Below are 24486 nucleotides of genomic sequence, written 5' to 3' on the forward strand. Positions count from 1 at the left end.
ATATTACTGCATACCAGGATGACAGCGCGCAAATATTGATTTTAAATACAGTCTATCCCCCACTGGCTACGTCGGCAGAAGCAGTAGATGACGAGAGACACGTGCCTGTATCGTTACAATGTTACAGACATCACATGGGTGGCGTGGATCGTTCTAACCAAAGGCGAAAATACTATCACACGGGCAGAAAAAACAATCGTTGGTGGATCTACATGGCCTGTTACCTCATAGATGTTGCATTGGTCAATGCTTATGAATGTTTCAAGGCATTGAATCGCACGACTAAAGTAACGCACAAATTCTTCAATATCCGCACAGGTAAACAACTGATTGGTGGACACTCGAGTAGAATTCAAAAATCCATAAGAGAAGTTGGCTCTCTTCCAAGTAACACGTCATTTATTCGTAGTGAAAACATGGATTCGCACGAAATATGCAGACTATCCGGGCGTCAAAAATCGTGTAAGCAGTGCAGCAAGGACGGGAGAAAAACTGCGAGTGGCCGATTATCAGAAACATCAAAAGGATGCCCAATTTGTAAAGTTCACCTTCACGCGGGCGAATGTTTCGCTGCTTTTCATCACAACATGGCACTGAGGGGAAAACGCACCGTGGGAACACAAACACGAAGTACAGAAGAGCAGCCCTCTACATCAGGCAGACGCATGGGAGCAGCCCGCCGGGGTGGACGACTAAGAAAGGCGTACAACAAATAAATTTGGGACTTATTACAGCGTCACGAACTGTACAATAGTTTGAGTTGGTGAAAATACGTTATCGTTAATTTAGTTTCATGCTCAGTCGGTATTTATACGTTTTAATGTCAGGATAGTTCATCGGGTCTAGTCGGTGGAAATACGTTTCTGCGTGAGTATATATATACATGCCAAGTCCATGCAGTTACGTTCTCGCTAGTTCGTTTTATTTCAAGTCGTTAAATATACGTTGAAATATTTAGTTGGTTAATGTGGTCATGTCGGTGAATATACGTTGCCGTGTGAAGGTAACCCCGATCAAGTCGTTGCAGTTACGTTCTCGTTCGTTTCAGTCTCAGTTTGAGTCGTTAAATATACGTTGTAAGTGTGGACTTACTCATACGGTCAAGTCGGTTAATATACGTTAGAGCTTGAATATAACATCAGTTAAGTCACGGAAAGTACGTTGTAATATGTTACACATGTAGTTCAAGTCGTTGAATATACGTTGCAATTTGAAATGTACGCTAACGGGTCGAGTACGTCAAACACGTTTTCCCCCGTACATGTCCCAAATATCCCCATACTCACGCGTTTTTTTTCTTCTTACTTCGAACTTGCATTCATGTAGTGACCTTGTACTTGCTTGTAATGTGTTTTCAATTAAGCAATATTTATTTCAATGTTTAACACGTGTTTATTGAGACTGTACAAAGGGCAAAACATCGTTACTTAACGACAGTAAAAAATGTGTATTGAAATAAAACGGTGATTTTTTTTATACGAGAAATTGTTGTCCATGGTGGTAATGAAGTGTGTATGCAAACAGATTGCAAAAAATGTGAAAACTGTGGTCGATACAGTCTGTTAACTATGGCCTATTTTTGCAAAAATGTCTGGCAGGATAGCATGCACAGATGCTGGCTACTGGAGTGCATTGAATCATGACCGTTTTTCAACGACTTAACCTGATAGCGTGAAACTCCCCTGACCGGAAAAGGGTTAAAAAGCTTCAAACTTAAACACAAGCTGCATTTATTATAAATAGTTAATTAATAATAATGTTCAATACTTCAATTGTATGGTCAGTCTGAACTAGAAGTCAATGCCTGTTTCATTGTGCATCCAAATTGAAAGAATATTTGTACTCCCATGATGCATCACACCTGTAGGCAAACAAAATGGTTTTGTGTATCAACAAGATCTATGTTTACCATTTAATATGTATTTAAAGGGAAGTGGTCTGGCCATAATATACACTAAATACAGACTTTTACTTCCTAGTCATTTCAGTCATCCCAGCAATTACTGAGTTAAACCTTGCTGGTTGGTGACTTGTACACATTCATCTACGCAACAAAAAGTCACCATATCTTGCGCATACAAGAGCAATGTCAACCACCTTTAATATATATTCTATCATATTCACTCACTCACTCATGATGGTGAACTGATAATAAAATTCCAAAGGGAAAAAAAACTTTTTTTTGGTCTTGTGTGAAAAACAGCACTGCAGCCTTATCTGACTGCAAACAAGTGTAACTGTTGCTCTGTAGTTGACAGAGCTAAAACGGACTTGCCCTGCGCCTGCTCAATCCTACATCAACCAAAACATGTGGAAAAACTGAAAAAGGTAATATTACAATTAACTATGGCAATTCCAGACTACACATCTGCACAAGTAAGTGTGAAATAATCGCATTCATTCGCTCCAACTATTATTTTTATAATGTCTATCAGTCCAGGAAATGAAAAGCCATTATGTGGAACCTATCAAATCACTATAAATTATGATAAATACATGAATTGATATGATAATAATGCCATTAGTATTCCACATCATATGCTACCAATATAAGATGCATGTACACAGACTGCATACATTGTAAACAGCTTTGAATATACATCAAATTAGTCAAATTACTATGGTTTCAGAATTACCAAATGTTTTTAAAATATTATTTGTGACATTTATCAATAGACTGTTTTCTATTCACTGCGAGACCTTGCGTAATACGTGAGAAAGGCAGAGAATGAATGTCTGCCACAAAAATTAAAGGATTTGATTTTGAACCTGAACTTCTTATTTTTATAGTTCAATGTTGAAATGGCGATCTTTCAGAGGGAATTATGGTGTTAAGATACCTTTACTTCAAAAGAATTTCATCAAATGTGTACAGCACATAATTAGGCATCGAAGAAGCTAAAAAATACCTTGGTATTTGTTTAATCTCATGCAATATTTTGACGCCACTAACGATGCTATAAGCATAGGGCAGGATCTCGCAGAGGACGGAAAACATGGTCTTAAAACTACCGTAATTATGTTTTTGATTTTTACGATTTAACTAAGTTGAAAATGCTACAAAAAATCGCTATATGCAAGTTGCCTTGAATGCCAGTGTCATTGAGTTTTGAAATGTTCTTTACTTGAACGTTTTCTAACAGCTAATAAATTAGGAAGTTGCAAAAAAATTACAAAACAAAAGAGGTGTGAATATGTAAACAAAAATCAGTTATGTTTGATTACTAGCTAACAAGAGAAGCATTACAACTATTTCTAATTTGAATTGTTTCAGGTCAAGTCCAGCAAAGATGATACAGAGTTACAGTTACTAAGTTTATGACCACACAGAGAATTCTTCGTACAGTGTACAGAACTGTCTGTGCTTATGTATATCTACAGTTAAAATAAGCCATTTTTATAAACTGATATAGTTTATAATAAATGCATGGTTTTATGTGAACTTCTTGTAGAGTTGTGCTTCTAATATAATCATGGAAAGATCATCGATGAACATCATATTTGCGAAAATAAATGATTGATGACACCTACACAATAACATGTTTTTCTCAAGGGGGTTATGATCTAAGCTATGTGACAAACACTGTATAATTTTAATACTGTTATTCAGATCTAAATATAGATTTCCTAGACAATATGATGACATCAACTTCCTGGTTTGCAGTAAATAGTGATGAACTCTGTAGAATATGCTGGTAACAAAATATGCTGTACATAAAACTTTTTCTTGCTGTACACGTATACCATTTAGCAATATATTATTGAAGTATTGACCTTGTATTGAACCCTGTGGTTGAGCAATGACTGACATCTCACCAAACCACATCAAAATAAACCTGACAATTTATAGAAAACTATGTATCACAACAAAAAAACAAATCATGCCAAGATACAAAATTGAGAAGAGCTAGGCGTTTTACTAAACCGGGGAACAGGTGCGCAGAGCCCTAATACTCTCGGCTTGCGCCCTCTTACCAAATTGACGATTAAACTTTCAAGTCATAAATATATTTCTTGAGCCGAGCACATCCGTGCTGCCGTACAACATGAAATCTTTCTCAAATATATTTTTCTCTGAAAACTTCCCAGCAACACCAGCTGACAATGTGTCTGAACACCAAATACTAGTACACTAAAAATTATTCCAAAAATATTTCAATGGCGATAGATACACCGTTAAAACGACGCAGAAACTTTGCGATATGGAGTTCCAGGCTCCCTCGCCTGTGTGCCCTCTTGTTCATTTTTTCTAGAAAAACCCCGGAGAGCTAAATCATCCCTTTTGCAATCTATACAATTTTGAAAAGATTTTAATAGCACAGCTCCTTATAATAGTCTCTTGCATTATGCATTCTGAAAAGTCATTTTTAGCTCCAAGGCTATTTTTAAATGGCAAAATTTCTGAATGTGTTCAGATTCTCTATTCAAATGAGCCAGACGCAGTTCTAACACACAATGTAGTTACATATGTGTGGCAGCTACAGTCAATCTAACAGTATGATAATATACAATTTACCAACAAAACATCCATGGAAGTACATGTATACAATATTTATGCTCAGAAATCTAAATCAAAGATACAATTCAGTTGGTTCAGATCACACCAATCCAGCTTATAGTTTATTAAGAATATGCTATTTATAACTAATTTCATCTCTATTTCAATATTTTGTTAGACTAAAGTTTTTAATGATTGGGCTGGAATATTAGAAGCTGTATTAGTGAAATTGCTGGACAATTCCAAACCTCAAGGGAAACCATGATATATCCTAAAGCAAAAACAAAATAAGCATTAGTCACCATATGATGATGAACAAGTAATGCAAGTGATGATGCAAGAACTGTCACCATAGCAACCAAGTATATGATGCATCTTAATTTATCTTCCTTGCCCAAATACAGTACATGTACTATCCAATTTTAAATCACTCAATTTACCAAAAATTGAAGCCCTAATTGACAAGAAACCCCAAGTCTTGATTCTAGCAAAGATATGTAAGACTAGTGTAATAAGCTATGTACAATACTGGACCTTATCCTCAAGTCCCATTCATGGTTCAGAAATTATTTCACTGATTACATATGGTCAATTTCAAAACAAATCTGCATTAAACAGATTGGCCACTATCTACATCCAAATTTTATTTTCTCAACTACTCTGAAATTTTCAGCAAAGGTACCTATTTTGATGTTAGTTTTGCCAAACAGAGGTAGTCCAAAAGTGTCTAAAACAATAAATATCAACTAACAAGATTATTATCTTAATATTATCATCTTAATACTCAAAATAGAGTGATCAAATTTTCAGCAGATGTGTTATGTGCATAAGTCTACATAAATGGCCAAACGAAGTAGTATTTGCATGATCTAGTATACAATTGATGCAATTGATTATTCACGTGCAAATGCGGTATACGAATTGTCTGTTGAAAGTTGACCTGAAATACTAAAAACTCAATTACAACTAAATCTACAAACAAGCTTGATAATGCTCAGCTATTTTCTGACCCGAACATCTTGCAAATACGGGAATTGTTGCAGTTGGTATATGGCATATACTACGGTACTTCATGTGTCAAAAGCCACAAACAAAATATAACCGATAATATAACTAAGTAGTTGCTGTTTATGATTGTTATTTCAACCTATCAGCATTCAATCCATGCTGGCGTTCTCCTAACTTGACAGATTCAAATCAATATCTCACAAACTGTAAGCATCAATTGAAAGACCATACATATAATAAACAGGGGTCGAAGTTAAGTCCTATCAACCTGTCCCACACAGACAGTTTTTAGCTGGAACAGGTAAATGAACATTGCCTGTCCCTGTGGACAGGTGATTATAAAGATATCAAGTTCTTGCAGACTAAATAAATAGGGTAGTTCTAGGTTGCTAATGTCCAGAAAGACTTCTGAAATGATGATCAGCCAAGAATTAACATTTTATTTCAAATAATATGCTGTAATTTATCTTGCATGGAGAAGTACATTAATTAGGACAGGCACTTTTAAATCTTCCACCAGTCCAATGAACAGACAACTTAAATTTTAATTTCAACCCCTGATATTAAGCACAAATTGAACTTCCAATCATGCATTGCTCAACAGATAATAGCAATTTTTTAGAGAAGAAAAAAGGCAGCATGACAGTGAGATCAGTCATTTGGAGACAAATCTACTTAGCATTGCAAGAGCAATGGAATTTGAATCAGAAAGAAGAAAACAGATCAAGCACTGCAAAGCATCTAGAGTAACCAGATAATCACCAGAGTATCGAAATTTCATTTTCAGTTAATCTTTTATTTCAACAGCTATGAAATTCTGTATTGCTTAAGTTCTGTACACTGTAGACAGCCCAATGATGTCTATAAAGGCTCAACTAGTATGCAGCTATGAATAATTCTCTTATTCAGACTAAATATTGAAATATTTGTGACCATTGTTAACTTTTTAGTGTTCACCTTCAAACTACACTAAAATACTTTATTTTCGCTAAAGCGGTGATTCAGTGAAAATAAAATCTAGCGATTATATCTTTTTCCTATATTTTACATTCAACTCATCAAAAATCAGTAAACATGAACTCCATACAAAACACCCAAAGACTTTTCAGCGAAAATTAATTCCAGCTAAAATAAAGTATTTTACAGTTTAACATATTGCCAGTTTAGGGAAATTCCATCATTTGCCAAGTATTCAGGATTACATATGCATTGTCCTTTTGAATTTTAATTTGATAACAAGCTTTACTTCACAGCTGTCAACATAAAACTATACCTGTTGCTGTTGACATAATGGAACTTTTCTAATTTGAAGAAACAATTACAGATAATTAAATCTTAAGCTATTAATTTTTTTAACAATGATCTTTCTTCGAAATTGAAGTATTCACAAATAAAGCACAAAAAGTGAATATCCCCCCTTTTTTTCTGTGATTTTGTGACAGTGAGAGACTAACAGTTCTGAATAAAAAAATGTAAGAAAATCAGTTTTTCTATGCAGGTTTAACTGAAATTTGACCAACAGTAAGGCTTTTGTATTTGTATAATCAATGCTTACTTGGTATAATATTTGATGTACAAGGTGAAGAAAAGAGCACTACTTGGAGACTTGTCTGGATTATTTATGAAAAATATAAAGAAACTTGCCTTACAATGCATTAATTTGTAAGATAAGCACTGACAAATGTCAATTATAATGAGCAGACACTTTTTATCAAACCTGTGTAATATTATGTACCATATACATTGAATATACTAGAATTGGGTACTGCATGTTTAATAATTTAATATCAAGTCTGAAATCTATTCATGTGCACTGCTTTGTTTTCTTTTACAGAAACATGCTCTGTTGACAATAGCTTATTGTTGCTGAAAATTACACATGGGTGCCAAACATCCAAACTGTTCTCATTTCCAAACTGGCCTAAGCAATGACTGATTATTACACACACAGTCATAATATTTTCCAATCTCCAAGAATATGAAGTCTGCAATAAAATTTAATGTGCTAGCCAGACATAGTCAGTTGTAGCCCATAAAAGGAACATTGCTCACCAGCCTGTTGCAGGTTAACATTATTTAGTCTGTGTAGGAAAAATGATTTAAATAAAAAATGCAGGCAAACTATAACATTGTTAAAACTGTATTAGGTAGTCTTAGATACGAGTTGTTTTTGATGTGGTGACCTAAACATTTAGCAACTCCTATATCATGTTCTATTCAGAACTACTACTCATACTATAGGTGTTGACACTTATTACGGTTGACTGCCAATGGAAGGCATGTCATACAATTACAGGGTACACATAACAATGCTTGCGTTCATATAAAATTAGCGACTTATTTAATTTATTTAGGTCTTTCCCAATTTATCTTCATGAAGATATAATGAGTCACCAGACTAATGAGTCACCAGACAAATGCATGAAAGGGCATGTATTGCTAATAATGACAAAATTATTGTACATGTGAAACCATTAAAAAATTATAAAAAATAATCATCCCAGTTACTTGCGCTTTGGAAAAATGGTGTTCATAGAAATTATTTTCGAGTCATGCAACACATAGCAACTAGCATAAATATAATTTGTCACAAGTTTCATATTTGGAGCACAAGCTATAGTATCTAGGGTTAAAGGTCACCATTGTGCCAGTAAACAGAGGAATGCAGCTATTGTACAACTGGATTGAAGGATATGAACAACAGTGGGCATCAATTGTATGATGAATGTCAGAGAGGGCATCAATCATGTATTGTAGAGTTACTCATCGCCGACAATATTTGAACCAAGTACAGGTACTTGGTTCAAATAGTGAATATAGGAATGTGAATGCCAGCAAGAATGTGAAGTTCTCTATAAATGTCAAATGCAACAAGCTAAAAAAATTACTCTATTAAAAATCTGACTCAATACAGTTTACTCAGGGAATTTTGGGTTTAAAAAGTTGACCCAGTCCTGTTTCTGTTTTATTGAATTCCAGAGTGAAAAGTTTAAGACAGGGGGTCACGTCACGCCTTCTGAATTATTAGTTACATAAACTTTAATCATTCATAACTATGGAAGAAATTCCAATAAAGGAAAAATATTTGTTATCATGTATTTGAAACATATGTATATGTACAAAATATATCAACCAGGAATATTCTATAAGAGCTTTTCAAATCAAGTAATCAATGTAATTTAGCAAACATGAACAAAGTATACTATGACATTTTATTGTTGTTAGAATCAGACATATCATTTTCATTTGACGCTAGTATTTCATCTAATGCATGGATTGAAAGAGTAGCAGGCTGTGGATACTATATGGTAATATGCATATTAACAGCACATACATACATGTCAAAAAATAAAACAGGTAATAATGGAAAATACCAAGTGCTTTAACGAATCCTTCTAAAACTACAAGAAATTAATTCAATTTGGCTAAATTAAATGGATCACACAAACCACACAAACCCATAGCAGATACAACAACAAATATTTCGGCATCATTAACTATCTTGTAACTTTGAGATGCAAATGTTATTATTCACAAATGTCTACAGTTGCAGTTCAAAACCACAATTCATCAGAATAAAAATTATGACAGTGTTTTTTAAAATATAAATAGAGACCTATGTCTTAAGGACCCTGCCACAAGATAATTCATATTGTTTGAATTGCACTTTACTTGGATTGGTCTTTTGTTCTCATGACATTCAAAACCCAAAAGTGTATTTGTTATTCAATCTGGGAAAGAATATGGGTCTTTAAACTTTAAATCCAAAGCATGTCAAGGACTCTCACCCCTTTGAAATGCTAAATAAACACTTTGTTATGACGATCAGTATTAAACCTCTTCACAGACTTGTGCCAAGTGTTGGTGAAGACATAATTCCAACGTTCCAACTGAGCCTCAACTTAGAACAAGGAAATTATTATTTCTGTTCCAAATAATTGATATTTGCACTTGACCCAATTTCAAGAAATAATAATAAATGATTACTCACAGCTCTTCCCTTTGCCTCTGGGACAGAACCATCTTAAAGGAATATCCTCTTGGAAATTAACACGCAATATTGTCCTATGCAAATAAATGCCAAGGTACTAACTACAGTTTGTGATATCAGTTATGAGAAAGATGGATGAAAACACTTCCACTTTCGGTGCGATGGATCCAAATTGCATACACGATACAAGTCAGCCCACCAATTATCAACTCATGCTGTCTGTGAAAAAGAAAATGTCATTCTGTTAAATGTGATCAAGGCAATTGAAACAATTATCTTATAATCATACTTAGTACTTATTAAAATTAATAATAACATGATACGAGTAAGAAATGAAATTGCTCTAGTCTAAATCTGATCCAGGTAGTTTTAAATATTTAGTAGAATGATAATATATTCGTTAAAATTCTAATATTGGATATAATCATAACAAGGGTGCGAATACTCTAGGTACAAAGTGTGCTTGTCTTAAATGCTATTGCCGGCCACACAGCTCGTCAAAAATTATCTCAGTCAGTTTTACCGGAAATTATTCGCCGAGACAACCAACACCTCGAACACATAAAATTACAGCGAAACAGAGGCCCATAACAATTACTGTAATGGACGAAAACTGAGAGTAAGAATTACTGATAATTAACCTTTGCTCAAAATACTTGATTTTCCTGAAAATCTCGATTTTTACCGGCCCTGCCCAACTCTGTCATGTAATGTAGTCTGACTTCATCTCAAGATGGCGGCCATTCAAAGTCGACGAGTTTCAAATTCCAGCATCTCTACACACGTAACAATCAAAAGATTTTCGCCGAATAATTAGTAAAATATTATGTCTTACCAGAAAATTTAACAAATTCAATCAGATGAGCACCCAAACCGAGTAATTTCTCTATATTTGCCAGCGACTTTCACCGATTTCTGATTCCCAACACGTTGAAACATTACCCACAATGCAACGCATCGCTTTACAGTTCCAACGCGCATCAAAATCTGCGCATATAGGTAGGGGTTACCCACAATGCATTGAGAAAAATATGTCTGCGCCCACTAAATTCGTTCAAACAACGTTTTTTTCAGTTTTTAACAAATTATAGCGTGAGAATTATCATTTTGAGGCGTGTTTATAGAGTTGCAAATTGTAACCACACGCTAGGGTACAGGTTGGTGGTATTCACTGCTAGAGATGCACAGGATTTCTAAAAAAGTGAAAATTGAGCAGTCGACGTCTGACCGAAACCATGGACGTACTACTAAGGTTGATGTCATTTAATCTGAGACCGTGAGTGCAGATTCCTAGGCTAGTGTATCTGCGTATTTGTGTTAACAGGTGAAACAAGTATGGCATTAAACAAGTTCATGCACCCGCGAAACAGATACAAGAATCAACCTCCAGACTTTGCTAAACTGGCCGCGAAATATGACAATTTTGCCCAACACGTGTCTGTCAGTCTATCAGGGAAAGTGAGCGTCGATTTCAAGAACCCACAAGCATTGCGTTCACTCACATGTACGTTGTTGAAAGAAGATTTCAATGTCGAAATAGATGTACCACTAGATAGACTTGTACCCACGCTGCCACTAAGACTAAATTATATTCACTGGGTGGAAGACCTTATCCGAGATAATGGTGCATACAGAGGTAGCCATATCCATGGCATTGATATAGGTATGCAAAATAATACTACTAATAATAATAACTTTATTACACTACTATGCCATCAGAGGGCGCAGTATGGTAAATAAAATACAAATCATAAAAAAAATATAGCAGCTAAAAACTATGATAAGATAAAATTAAAAGATGTTAAAATACTGTATCGTGTATGTAATAATGTTTGTATAGCACTGTCGGGGTTGTGAAGTATTCAATAAATGTTTTTTAACTAGATACAGAAAGAGTTCCTTTTGCACACCCACCCCCACCACCCCAACACTAACTCTACCCTCAAGTGCTCCACAATTCAATTGTATATGCCTCCTCGACCGTGAAGTGTTTTATTTAACCAGGATATTCTTGTCCAAAACATTAAAATATCATACTACGTTGTATTTTATGATCATGTTTCCCTGATATGTTTGTTTTGATTTTATGGGCATTTTGCATGAATCAGTATACCACCATCTAATTTGCATATTTTCAAGCATTCTGGATTTAGTTTCAATGCAAAGCTTCAATAAAAGACGCATTATATTTATATATGGCCAGATTATATTTGTTTTGGTGAGTACATTGGCTGGGAGATACTAAAATCAAATTTTAAAATTCTGAATATGAAATCGTCTGATGCGTGTATATTACCGATATAGAAGATATTTGGCCTCCATTAGAATGGTTGTACATGTATATCTTTATTGTTTTAACAACAGAATTTGTGCATAGCTTTAGCTACGGGTGGGGGGGGGTTAGTTTATAAGTAATGTTGAATTCAATCTTAAAGTACCATGTTTCTTTAATACTATATGTTAATAGGTACTGGAGCGTCCTGTATTTACCCATTGCTGGGTGCCAGATTGAACGAGTGGCATATCACTGCTACAGAGACTGACCCAGTTAATGTATTCTATGCTAAGGAAAATATCGAGAAAAATAACATGAATGATAAAATAAAAGGTAACTATACACTGTTGTAACTGCAGAGAGAAGTCACCGTGTAACATCATACTGCATTGAACATATGAAAGTTATGACACTTGTTTAATAAATACAATATTACACTGCCACAAATTTTGATATCCTATTGATCACACATTTGCATTTCAACTGTTCCACCAGCAGAAACTAACATTAAAATTGTTATTTGTGTGTGCACGCACATCCTAAGCACATTCAAGTCATTTGCAAATAGGAACATCTGCTTGACTGCAATCATTGAAATATCTAATTTTTGAACCTATCAAACTATTATAGAAACACTAAATTGTGATCTAGTTCTATCAACGGTCTTCACGTATCTTGACAGTAAATCAACAGTAAAGGTGGTTCAGTACAGAAAACAAATTCATTGAGCAGCCGCTGTAAGGTTGGGAAAATTAGAAATGATAAAATTTTCAGAAACAAAAACTCAGATGGGTGAAACCGTGAATGCATAAAACTATATATAAAGTGAGAACATTCAGTTTGAACAGTTTTCAAGAATTGAGTCCCAAGCAACGATAACAATGCACGCTAAAAAGGCAAAGGCTCATGGGTAGATGTGTATTTGTATGTGCAGGTGATGACTTATTTTATGAAAATCAGACAAAATAAAGTATACACTGAAGTTGCCATTCCAGGGAATCACAGTGAAAGGCTATTCCAGTATTAAAAAAAAAATTATTTATTTATTTGCCTTTTTTTCAGTGATAGAAAGCAGTGAAGATGATATTTTTAGTCAAGTATTTGAAGACAATGAACGGCAATGCTATGATTTCTCTATGTGTAATCCACCATTTTATGGAAGCTTATTAGAAGCACAAGGTTTTTTCTCTCGTAGCGAGAAGAGACCTGAACCTAAATCATCGAGTACTGCTGCTGAACCCGAGTGTGTTGTTGAAGGAGGTGAGGTGGAGTTTGTCAGGAAGATCATTTTAGACAGTTTGAAATTCAGAGAAAGGATTAGGTTTGTAAAAATACTTTGTAAAGGATGCTGAATTGTTACAAACATAGAGTTATGAACATCGAGTTACAAAAATGACCACGCCCATATTTCAGAAACCACGCCTAAATTTTAACTTCAATGTTCAATTAACAGTTAACAGAACTTTGAGTTGCGAGCAGCATAGAATTTTTGTTTCATTTAACATTGTATATTTCCCATAATTCAAAGTTTGGTTAACTGATAATTGAAATTCAAATTACTAAATTTGAACTTTAAACAAAACAAAAAAAATTCTATGTTGCTCGTAACCCGTGTTCTGTTAATTGGACATTGAGTTACAATTTCGGCGAGGTTTCGCAAAAGTGGGCGTGGTTTCTGAAATATGGGCATGGTCATTATTGTAACTCAATGTTTTTGTAACTTGATGTTCGTAACTCAATTTCTTTAACTTGAATAATTCAGCATCTCATTTTGTAATTTTGTGGAAATTTAGTGATGTTAGGTCATTATAAATTCAGTTTCAGAATTCAACTGAACAAAATCCAAAGCCCTTATGATGCTTACTGGGGCCAGTGAGAGGTTTTCTACAAATTATACAAATGGGGGAACGCAACTCTAGAGGATTGTGACCAATTTTTATTTATTTATTTTTATTTTTTTTATTTTGTAATACTGACCAAAATGTCCTTTGTAGTCTCAAATAGATATCCATTTATAATGGGGTAAAATATGAAGATGTTTCATGCTATACACTTACAAACAACACTTCACAGATGAAAAATTTGATTTGACATGTCATATTATCATGTTATTTCCTATTTGGTACTCCAAAAGGATATAATGGCTGCCATTCAAGTCTTGTTGAGAATCAGATCATGAAACAAATGTACATGTTTGATATAATGTATACGTGAAATTTGAACTTGTTCAGTCCAGGCATGTTGGATATATATAAAAACAGATATGCATTCTTTTTGAACCTGATCAGGAAAAATAAAATGACATGCATGAAGGTCCCAATATGTTCAATGTATGTAACCACGTTTAAACAGAATCTGTATATGCATAAGATTAAAATGGCTGCCATTCAGCCATCTTGAATCGGATCATGAATCAAATGCATGTGCTTATGTCCAATATAATGTCTGATGTATGTGTGAAGTTTGAACTTAATCGGTCAAAGCATGTATGAGATTTTACTGGATACAGACGGACAGACGGAAGGATGGACAGACGGAGGGACGCATGCATATAATGTCCAATATAATGTCTGATGTATGTGTGAAGTTTGAACTTAATCAGTCAAAGCATGTATGAAATTTTACTGGATACAGACGGACGGACGGAAGGATGGACAGACGGAGGGACGCATGCATATAATGTCCAATATAATGTCTGATGTATGTGTGAAGTTTGAACTTAATCAGTCAAAGCATGTATGAAATTTTACTGGATACAGACGGATGGACGGACGGATGCACGCATGCATGCATGTCAGTCCATAAAATCTGAAATAATGTATTTATATGAGGATAAATATTGTAATCATTGTTTCATTTCAGATGGTACACATCAATGCTGGGAAAAAAGAAAAGTCTAAATCCACTCAAAGCTGAACTAAAAAAACATAAAGTGAGTGCAAACAATGCAGAATGTGTTATTTTAATTGTCACAATTTTCTCATTTACTGACAAACTCCTCGTCAAATCAGTGTAATCGGTGTCTGAATGTTTGTATGTTTTAGATTGGTTTTATCACAATCACATTTCGGAATGCATTTGTTTGGTCTCTTGTACTTCTTATCAGAGAAACATTTTACCAAACAATTTTTTACCATTTTTTTAGATCAGAAATGTTACAACTACCGAGTTTTGTCAAGGACGCACAATGAGATGGGGCATTGCATGGACATTCGTCAATGATACTTCCCTTCCACCAGTAAGTAAACCATTTTTAGTACCGCTCTCAACTCTTTTGATATGTGCTATTCTTTTTAGTTATATGTTGACCCTTGTGCGTCCGTGCTTCCATGTGTGCCTGCGACCTGTATCTTAGAAATGCCTGGACCAATCATAATCAAACTTCACACATACATCATACTGTAAAAGGGTTAATTATTCACTGGATTTTAATGTTGCTTATTTCGCTGACTGGAAAATGCGCTAAATTAAAACCCAGTGAATATGTAAAACTTACCATAGAACACATTATCTAAATGATAAAATGTGAATTTAAAACCCACTGAATATGCCTAAAATGGTAAATCAGCGAAATTTTACCCCAGTGAAAATTAGTCATTTTACAGTACATGATATTATACATATGCACATCAATATGTTTCACGATCTGATTCAAGATGGCCGAATAGCGACCATTTTTGTGCTAAAAAATCATAAAAATCAAGCATTTCTTGGCTGTTTACAGATGGATTTTGTTCAAACTTGGTATATACAGTAGACATGATGAGACCTTTATGCAACTAATTTTGTTTTTCAGATAAGATTTAAAATAGCCGACTGGTGGCCATTTTGTTTTAAGGAATAGGCTTCTAGAGCCAAATTTTTAATATTCATTATACATCATGTCATAGATATACAGATATATTGGTTTGACGATCCTATTCAAAATGGCCGAATTGTGGCCATTTTTGTGCTAAAAAATCATCAAATATCAAGCATTTCTTGCATTTATGGATGGTTTTTATTCAAACTTACAACATGCATTCGACATTAGGGTTCCTGATGCATGTCATTTTATTTTTCAGATCGGATTCAAAATGGCTGACTAGCAGCCATTTTGTTTTAATGAATGGGCTTCTAGACCATATCGCTGACTTGTTTTGACTGATTATGTTCAAATTTTTAATATTCATTATACATCATGTCATAGATGTACGGATCTATTGGTTTGACGATCCTATTCAAAGTGGCCGATTGGTGGCCTTTTTTGTGCTGAAAAAATCATCAAATATCAAGCATTTCTTGCATTTAGGGATGGATTTTATTCAAACATACAACATGCATTAGACATTAGGGTTCCTGATGCATGTCATTTTATTTTTCAGATCGGATTCAAAATGGCTGACTGGTGGCCATTTTTTGGGGGGGCTTTTAGAGCCATATCTCTGACATGCTTTGAAATTTTATATATTCATTATACATACATCATGTTATAGATATATACATGTACATGTATTCAAAATGGCTGATTTTGAATTCTGTTCCAGAGCAATATCTCTCAATATGGACAAGTACTTGTTTGACTATCAGATACAAATGTCATTCATTTTAATGTTAAACAATCTTCATAATAAAATTCCTGACATGGTTATTAGTCCCTGTTCGGACGAAGTCCGAAAACAGGGACTTATAATTCGGTCTCTGTGCGTCCGTCCGGAGTCATATCTCAGAATCCCTTGGACTGATTCCATTCACTCTTTGCATGTGCCCAGTACCTTATGTGGGACATATGCAAATGCAGTGGTTTAGCGATTCGATTCAAAATGGCCGACTGGCAGCCATCTTGTTGTTTGAAAATGTTGTATTTTGGACATGCTTTGTCAGTTTTCATTCAAATTTGGTACATAGATTATACATGTTAGGATACATGTCCATGACGATTTATTTCACAATTGGATCAAAGATGGCTGACTGGCAGCCATCTTATTTTTTGAAAATGTTGTATTTTGGACATGCTTTGTCAGTTTTCATTCAAATTTAGTACATCGATCATACATGTTAGGATACATGTCCCCGATCATCAGTGAGTTCCTGAGTCTGTCCGTCCGTCTGTCCGTTCGTGCATCAGTCTGTCAATAGTAATATTTCAGAATCCTGTGGACTGATTCCATTCATTCTTTGCATGTGCCCAGTACCTTATGTGGGACATATGCAAATGCAGTGGTTTAGCGATTTGATTCAAAATGGCCGACTGGCAGCCATCTTGTTGTTTGAAAATGTTGTATTTTGGACATGCTTTGTCAGTTGTCATTCAAACTTGGTACATAGATTATACATGTTAGGTTACATGTCCAGTACAATTTATTTTGCAATTGGATCAAAGATAGTCGACTGGCAGGCATCTTGTTTGTTTTTTTATGTGCGGTATCTTGGAAGTGCTCTGTCAGTTTTCATTCAAATTTGGCTCATACATGTACTTTATACATGTTAGGATGCATGTCCATGACAATTTGTTTCAAAATCTGGTCAAGGATGGCCAATTGACAGCCATCTGACTTTTTGGCCTTACTATTATATTTCCACAATTTTTGTACCATTTTCATTCGTATTTGGCACATACATCATACATATCAGTGTGTTTCATAATCAGATCAAAGATGGTCAAATAACGGCTGTTTTTATTTTTGCCCATATTACTACTACACGAATCACGTGTTTTGATGTAAATAAACAATCTGTTGTATACGCCACTTGTTTTTTGTAATTTGATTCAATATGATCGCCCAATGTCCAATTCTTGTGTAAAAGCACTAAATCATAATTTTTTACAAATCCATCTCCTATTAATGATTTCATGCAATCTAATCTCAATGACTTCATCAGCATCAAATTGATATGTCAGATCACAAAATTTGGGACGGGGACTGTGTCATTAACAATGACTTATATTCCAGCTATGATACTATAAACAAAACTATATATCTTAAATTTGATAACCATCTGGGATTGTGCCATGCTTGGCTTGTTCTGTCTATCATTGACACTTCAATAACGTAAACATAAAGATTGCTTCCTTTCTTACAAGAATGGTTTTCAATTCCCATGTGTTTTGCACACAGTAGGAGTCTTTGGGATTAACATTTGTTTCTGTTCAACCATTATCTCAAAAACTGTTTGTCGTATTCCTATGAAACATAGTACATTGATGCCCTGGGACAATGCACAGACCTGATGAGTTTCCTGTTGAAATCCATGCTATTAATTAGCTAATTTGCATAATAATTAGTTTTAATTAGTGCCTGGAATTGCTGTAATAAGCATAACTTTATTATCTTGCATACTGTTGCAGATAGAGACGTGCAGCAAAAACTATAATGATGTTGTCAGACATGTATTACCAAAATATCTATCCATCACATATTTATTTATACCATAGCCACTGGCAACCACCCTGATCACTGCTTGGAGTAATACTGTATTTGCTCTATTAGGACGATTGCTTACCGTAAATGTAAATGACAGAGATGAGTCTATGGTCAATTCAATGATGTGGCAATTTGCATCTAAATATAGTGAATACGGTACTGCATGCCTCAACAACTCTTAGCACACAGGAGTTGTTTCTAAATTTTCTTTAATCGGGAGAATAGTTTGCTTTTTGAATTACTTTGTAGTTCTATACGTATTTAGGGGTAGGTATGTGTGGACATTCAGTGGTACTGTAAATGTGAAGTGTTCTTGCTAATTTTTCATAGATGACTGCAATTAAGAGATTGAAAAAGGAGAAAGAGAAACCTCCCATGACCTTTCAAGTACCTGAATCATATGTAAAGCATATTACTGAAAAGATGACAGATACTGCAAAGAAGAAGACGGCGGCAGCTATGAGGCTCTCAGCTGTAAAACAAGAGGTAGAATCCATCCTAAAAACATTGCAGGTTGGTGACTTACTATTCGCAATGTCCTCTCTCAGTGTTCTCCCCATATAGAACAAAGCATGGCGGCACCGCCATGCTTGGCTACCCGGCCGCCACGCTTGGGCTCGGACCGTCATGCTTAAAACTTCACCGCCATGCTAATAGGAAGCATTGTTTACATCCATTTGACCCGCTCACATGTAGCACTGCATAAATTAACACTGTCAACGCCACGGTGGTTTGAACTTGCCTAGACGAATTAAACAGTCCCATTGTTAAACACGTGTGAAGTACAGACGCTGTCAATGGGGAACATATTGTCACTCGAGTTGCAAACACTGAGATGCTATATGACAAAACATGTAAAGAAAAAAAAGGTGATGCCGCCCGGCTAAAACGTACAATCACCGCTAGCACAGCACAGAAACGGAAGCGTGTAGAAACACAGAAACGGTGTGAGGCTGGTTTTGAGGAGTCGTGGAAGAAGACATTTCCCTGGTTAAGGTCAACTTCAGATTGTTCAGGTAAGATTTCGTAATTTTAGAAATAAAATGCCAGTGTGTGTTTGTTTTGCCGATCGTAAGAACACCGAACATGGTAGGCCTACACCAATTTCAATTAAGGAGCTCCATGTTTCAATCAACATCTTAGACGCGAGGCTGGTATAGACAGGGCATGAAAAAAAAACATCACTCGTTACTGTCAACTTTTTATTAGATTATTTATGGATATCATCATAGATTAATGGGTACGCGTATGTTATAATTTGTCCAAGCAAAAAAAAATCAAATTTTTGTAATCTTCCGGTCACCCACATGTGTGGGTATTTCCAAGATGGCGGCCTCTCAACGACAGCTGCTATCGTCACGAGCTATGATCGATGGAATCCCGATTTGTATACATAATTCTATCGTTACGTTTTAATTTTAATTGAATAGTGACCTCGAGTTTTTTTCCTCGAAATTCCCGAGTCTCCTTGTCGTTGACCTGACAAAACAAACATGTAAACAACATGTTTTGCAGACGGTATGCTATCCATACGGCACTGGGTTCCCGATCGTGGCACAATTCAATCGTTATGTTTACTTTTATTTGAACCTCAATCCTCATTGTGTTTTTTTTTTATTTTTCATTTTTTCCCACTAGGAATGTTGTGCAGTTAATGCTCAAAGCACAACATGATTGCAAAGAGTGGATCTTCTTTATGGAACAAAGTCCCGAGCACGTAAGGCAGCCAATGTTTGGAGCACAGCAAAGTCAAGGAGGATTAGTTTAGATTAAGTTTTAAGTTCACATTAAATGACGATCTTGTCAAATTTATGGTATATTATGTAAAGTATTATGTAATTTAAATAAAGTGTCTCATACATTTTAATACTGTCTTGTATATTTGTTTTTGTGAGAGTGAATCCTGAAAAAATATGCAAATTAGTATGCAAATTAATATGCAAATTAGTCCGCCATGCTTGCCTCTGAGCCTGGGAAGAACACTGTCTCTGAAACATTTGCCCCCATGTATATTCATGTGACCCCCTAACTTATTAAAGTTTTAATTACAGATGCAATACAAGATTCTAACTACCAATCGATGTGTGACTTTTGACCTCACTGCTCACACCAACACCTGGACTCATCAGAGGAGGAGAAGACGAGAAATAATGAGAAAAAGAAGAGAAAGTGAGAAAGAGGAGCATAAAGTGGAGGATATAGAACTTAGAGTGGATGTCAATGCTGACAATGGGGAGGAGAACAGTTGCCGAGAAACAAATAATATTAAAAAAGATGTAGAAACAAATAATAGTAAAAAAGATGAAGTAAATCCTAAATGCACTGCAACTGAATGTTGCAGTTTGCCTTCTAATAAGATTGTGAACAATCCTGTTAGTAAAAGCACAGAAGATTTCAAAGTTGATGGGAAAATAGATGGATGCACAAGTTATCCACAAAATGACAAACAAATCTCAGTGGATGCTACTACCAAGAGGGTAGAAGAGGAAATGCTAGGAAATTCTGAATCTTTGTGTGCAGAGACAGATAATAATAGCAACAAGTTGCAAAGCATGCCAAAAGCTGACGTTGAATCACCTGGACATTCTTTTCTTGTACTTGATACTCCATTGCTGAAATGTACATTAACTATCAAAAATGTAAATAAAGAGGTTGTCATGGAGATGCAATACATTGAGGGCAAAGGTCGTGTGATCATGCATCAGGTGGTTCAATATTTTAAGAACCAATTCCAAAGAAAACTTTCAGTGCCAATTTAAATGTTTGATTTTGTCAAGAATAAGGATATATTGGTATAACTTTCTTATCCAAGTATGGTGTTCATATTCTTCACAAGCGTCATGAGCAGAATGCCTTGGAAACCTCCATAACTAAGGAATGTTTTGTATTGTGGAAATGAGTGCAATTATCATCCTTATGAAGCTGGTGAAATAATAGTGGGGTTTTCGTCACTTTCAAGATAGTGGATTAACAGCAAGGTTATTGTTTTTCAAGATGGTGGAATAACCTTCAATACTGGATGACAAATGATGCGAAATGAACAACAGTGATTTCTTTATCAGACTTGCAATAGAATTGTGATTTTCCACCAATTTTGTAATCATTCAGTGGGTTGCATGTCAGTACAGTTGCCCTTCTCTTTATTCACACTTCCAACTTCATATGAAGTAAAATTGTAGTATTTTTATATCACTCTCATCATATTTATTATAACCATGATCTATCTTGTGTTCTAGAGTAATATACCATGGCAAATAGTAATCACCTTCAAAACAAGAACTCTCCCGGGTTCCTTCTGTTTGTTGTATCCCACATTACTCCCACTTGTCACATTTTAGTATGTCACGTGGTGTTTTTTTTTTGAGATAAACAAAAAGAAATTGTTTGTTTTTTATTTGTAATACAAATAATATCAAAATATTTTTTTTTGCCTGTGTAACAGGAGTTATTTTTTGGGGTAGAAACTTTCTCTGTGGTTAAAAAACCTATTTACGTTCAAAATTGTACTAATATAGGGAAAATCTGTATTTTTTTTACATGCACCAAGGTAGACTCCTTGGGCATAGAAACAGCTGTCTTTGATTACATTTTTGATTGAAAAAAATCAAGGACAAAGTTATCGGGTATTGACCAAAAAATATAGATATAATCATGTTTCCTTTGTATTCATAATAAATGATATAGGGTACAATGTTTTTAGCAGTTTATTAATCCTTCGTTTGAGAGAAGACCTCAAACAGAAATTTGTGTTTTGTTCGGGCGTTGTTACATTGACAAAACGTAATAGAATAGAATATATTATTATACGTTTGTCACAGTAATGCTATAAGTTGCAGCATGTCGTAATTTTCATCCTACCATATTAGGAAATGCGAATTCCAAATATGGAATGATTACGCTCATAAGCGTCCTCTAATAATAAAAAAAGCATGGCTGCCGCCAGGGTGTGTGTCCTGACTTCACACAAAGAAGTTCGCTAATTCTGTTTTAAACTTTTTGGATTTTGGCATTCCCATGATGTACAATTGGAAGGAAAAGATGTATAATACAAGGATACCTCGAAGTATGACAGGACACCATCGCATCGACCTCCACTGTGCATCGGTCGATACTACAGCTGTACAGTCTTTGTGCATAATTTGAGGTGTCCTCGTAATAACCTCATAGTATTTATGTAAAGATGTCACATCAGATCTACTTTTTGTGTATTCGTTGAGAGAAATTGAAGCCTAACTACAACAAATACTGTTGTAGCCCCTTGTCTATAAAACAGGATTTTCCTTCACGAGAGCAAACATTACTTCAAAGACCTCTTTATTTTTTGATTAATCTTGGTCAGGGCTTGACATTAAAAATTAAAGTCTCTGTCCATTGACTGATGGGAGAATAAAAGTGCCTGTCCTAATTGATGATGTACCTGTCCCTGCAAGATAAATTGCAACATATTATTTGAAATAAAATGTTAATTCTTGACTGATCATCATTTCAGAAGTCTTAGAAACTCTGAAAGCATTTTTCTGGACATTAGCAACTTAGAACTACCCTATTTAGTCAGTAAAACTTGATATCTGTATATTCAACTGTCCACGGAGACAGGCAATGTTTTCATTTAAATCTGCCTGTGTAGGACGGGTGGACAGACTTAATTCTAACCCTGGATGGTTCTGAATACATGTTAGAGTCTGGACCTCTATAGGTGCATAGCATCTGTTCTGGTCACCTGATATGTTTTTATTTATGAATAAATAAAATGGTGAGGATGGCTTCACACACATGCCACCAATAATATTTCCCCTAAGGGATTGGGCATTACAGCCAAAAAAAAAAGGGTGCTTTGATGGAGAAAAAAGCAAACTAAGAAATTAACAGCAACATTATAAAAACAATTTAGCTCAAATTTAAGTGAAGGAAATTAGTTTTTCAACCCTTCCAGAGTTTCCAATGGTCAACCCCTGACAACATGTTCGACCATTTATTTAACAACACCTTTATTTTTATAAATACATATTTATAAATTGCAACGGCAGCTGAATCGAACTAGCACATCAATGTCATTATAAAATATAGCAATATTAACCCATTAATCAACAATACACATTTAAAATATAGAAAATGGCAATAGGTAATCGTAGTCATTCAACCAGACGTTTCGAGCAATGTACCGCTTTTTTCAATGAATAATATTAATTTTATTTATCCATTGGCATTGCCCTAAACTTCTGATTACATGAATAATTATAGGACTATAAATACCCACTACTGTTTTCTATAGAATATATTTGTCAGATCTAGCAAATGTCATGTGTTTTAATATACAATTGATATGTATTTTTGGAATGTATATAAATATCAGTTTTTTGATAACTATTTGCTAGTTTCCAATTCCAAACAGTCACTAGTGTCAATCCAGTCGTCATCCCGGTCATGTAGTCTGAGGGCGGTGAAGAAAACAGTGCAGTGCATCAAAATGTTGGAATGAGACAGGAAACCAGACTACATCTTATTTGTATAGCTACAATGTCAGTTGACCGCCATATAATAACAATTCCAGGGCAATAATGGACAAAATTACTATCATGCAAAGGCAATAATGGACGAATATTACTATAATGCCAGGGCAATAATGGACGAACTACTATAATGCCAGGACAATAATTGACGAAATGACTATAATGCCAGGACAATAATGGACGAAATTACTATAATACCAGGCTAATAATGGACGAAATGACTATAATGCCAGGACAATAATTGACGAAATGACTATAATGCCAGGACAATAATTGACGAAATTACTAAAAATGCCAGGACAATAATTGACGTAATTACTATAATACCAGGACAATAATTGACGAAATGACTATCATGCCAGGACAATAATGGACGAAATGACTAAAATGCCAGGGCAATAATGGACAAAATTGCTATAATACCAGGACAATAATGAACGAAATGACTATAGTGCCAAGACAACAATGGACGAAATGACTATAATGCCAGGGCAATAATTGACGAAATGAATATAATGCCAGGGCAATAATTGACGAAATGAATATAATGCCAGGGCAATAATTGACGAAATGACTATGATGCAAAGGCAATAATGGACGAATATAACAATAATGCCAGGGCAATAATGAACAAAATGACTATAATACCAGGACAATAATTGACGAAATGACTATCATGCCAGGACAATAATGGACGAAATGACTAAAATGCCAGGGCAATAATGGACAAAATTGCTATAATACCAGGACAATAATGGACGAAATGACTATAGGTGCCAGGACAATAATGGACGAAATGA

At 35.0% G+C, this 24486-nt stretch overlaps 2 protein-coding genes across 3 annotated transcripts in view; one reads left to right on the plus strand and one right to left on the minus strand.

Moving 5' to 3' along the window:
* The window catches only part of LOC100372747 (lissencephaly-1 homolog), a 33072-nt gene extending 22593 nt beyond the window's left edge, over positions 1-10479 (minus strand). For both annotated transcript variants that reach the window (XM_085491734.1, XM_085491733.1), the window contains exons 1-2: positions 10333-10479; positions 9498-9716 (exon numbers count right to left, since the gene is read on the minus strand). In XM_085491734.1, coding sequence (XP_085347860.1) covers positions 9498-9529 — 32 coding nt within the window. In that variant the 5' untranslated portion in view covers positions 9530-9716; positions 10333-10479. The remainder of the gene's footprint in view (positions 1-9497; positions 9717-10332) is intronic.
* Positions 10480-10494: 15 nt separating this feature from the next.
* Positions 10495-21871, plus strand: LOC100375111 (RNA N(6)-adenosine-methyltransferase mettl16-like). Its single transcript, XM_085491732.1, has 7 exons — positions 10495-11160; positions 11965-12105; positions 12835-13093; positions 14635-14704; positions 14918-15010; positions 18507-18689; positions 20228-21871. Exons 1-7 carry the CDS (start codon positions 10833-10835, stop codon positions 20933-20935), a joined length of 1782 nt encoding a protein of 593 aa, XP_085347858.1. The 5' UTR covers positions 10495-10832; the 3' UTR covers positions 20936-21871.
* Positions 21872-24486: the final 2615 nt, after the last annotated feature.

This window comes from Saccoglossus kowalevskii, chromosome 16, assembly GCF_978046115.1.
Source record: "Saccoglossus kowalevskii chromosome 16, keSacKowa6.1, whole genome shotgun sequence".
Taxonomy (NCBI): Eukaryota; Metazoa; Hemichordata; class Enteropneusta; family Harrimaniidae; genus Saccoglossus; species Saccoglossus kowalevskii.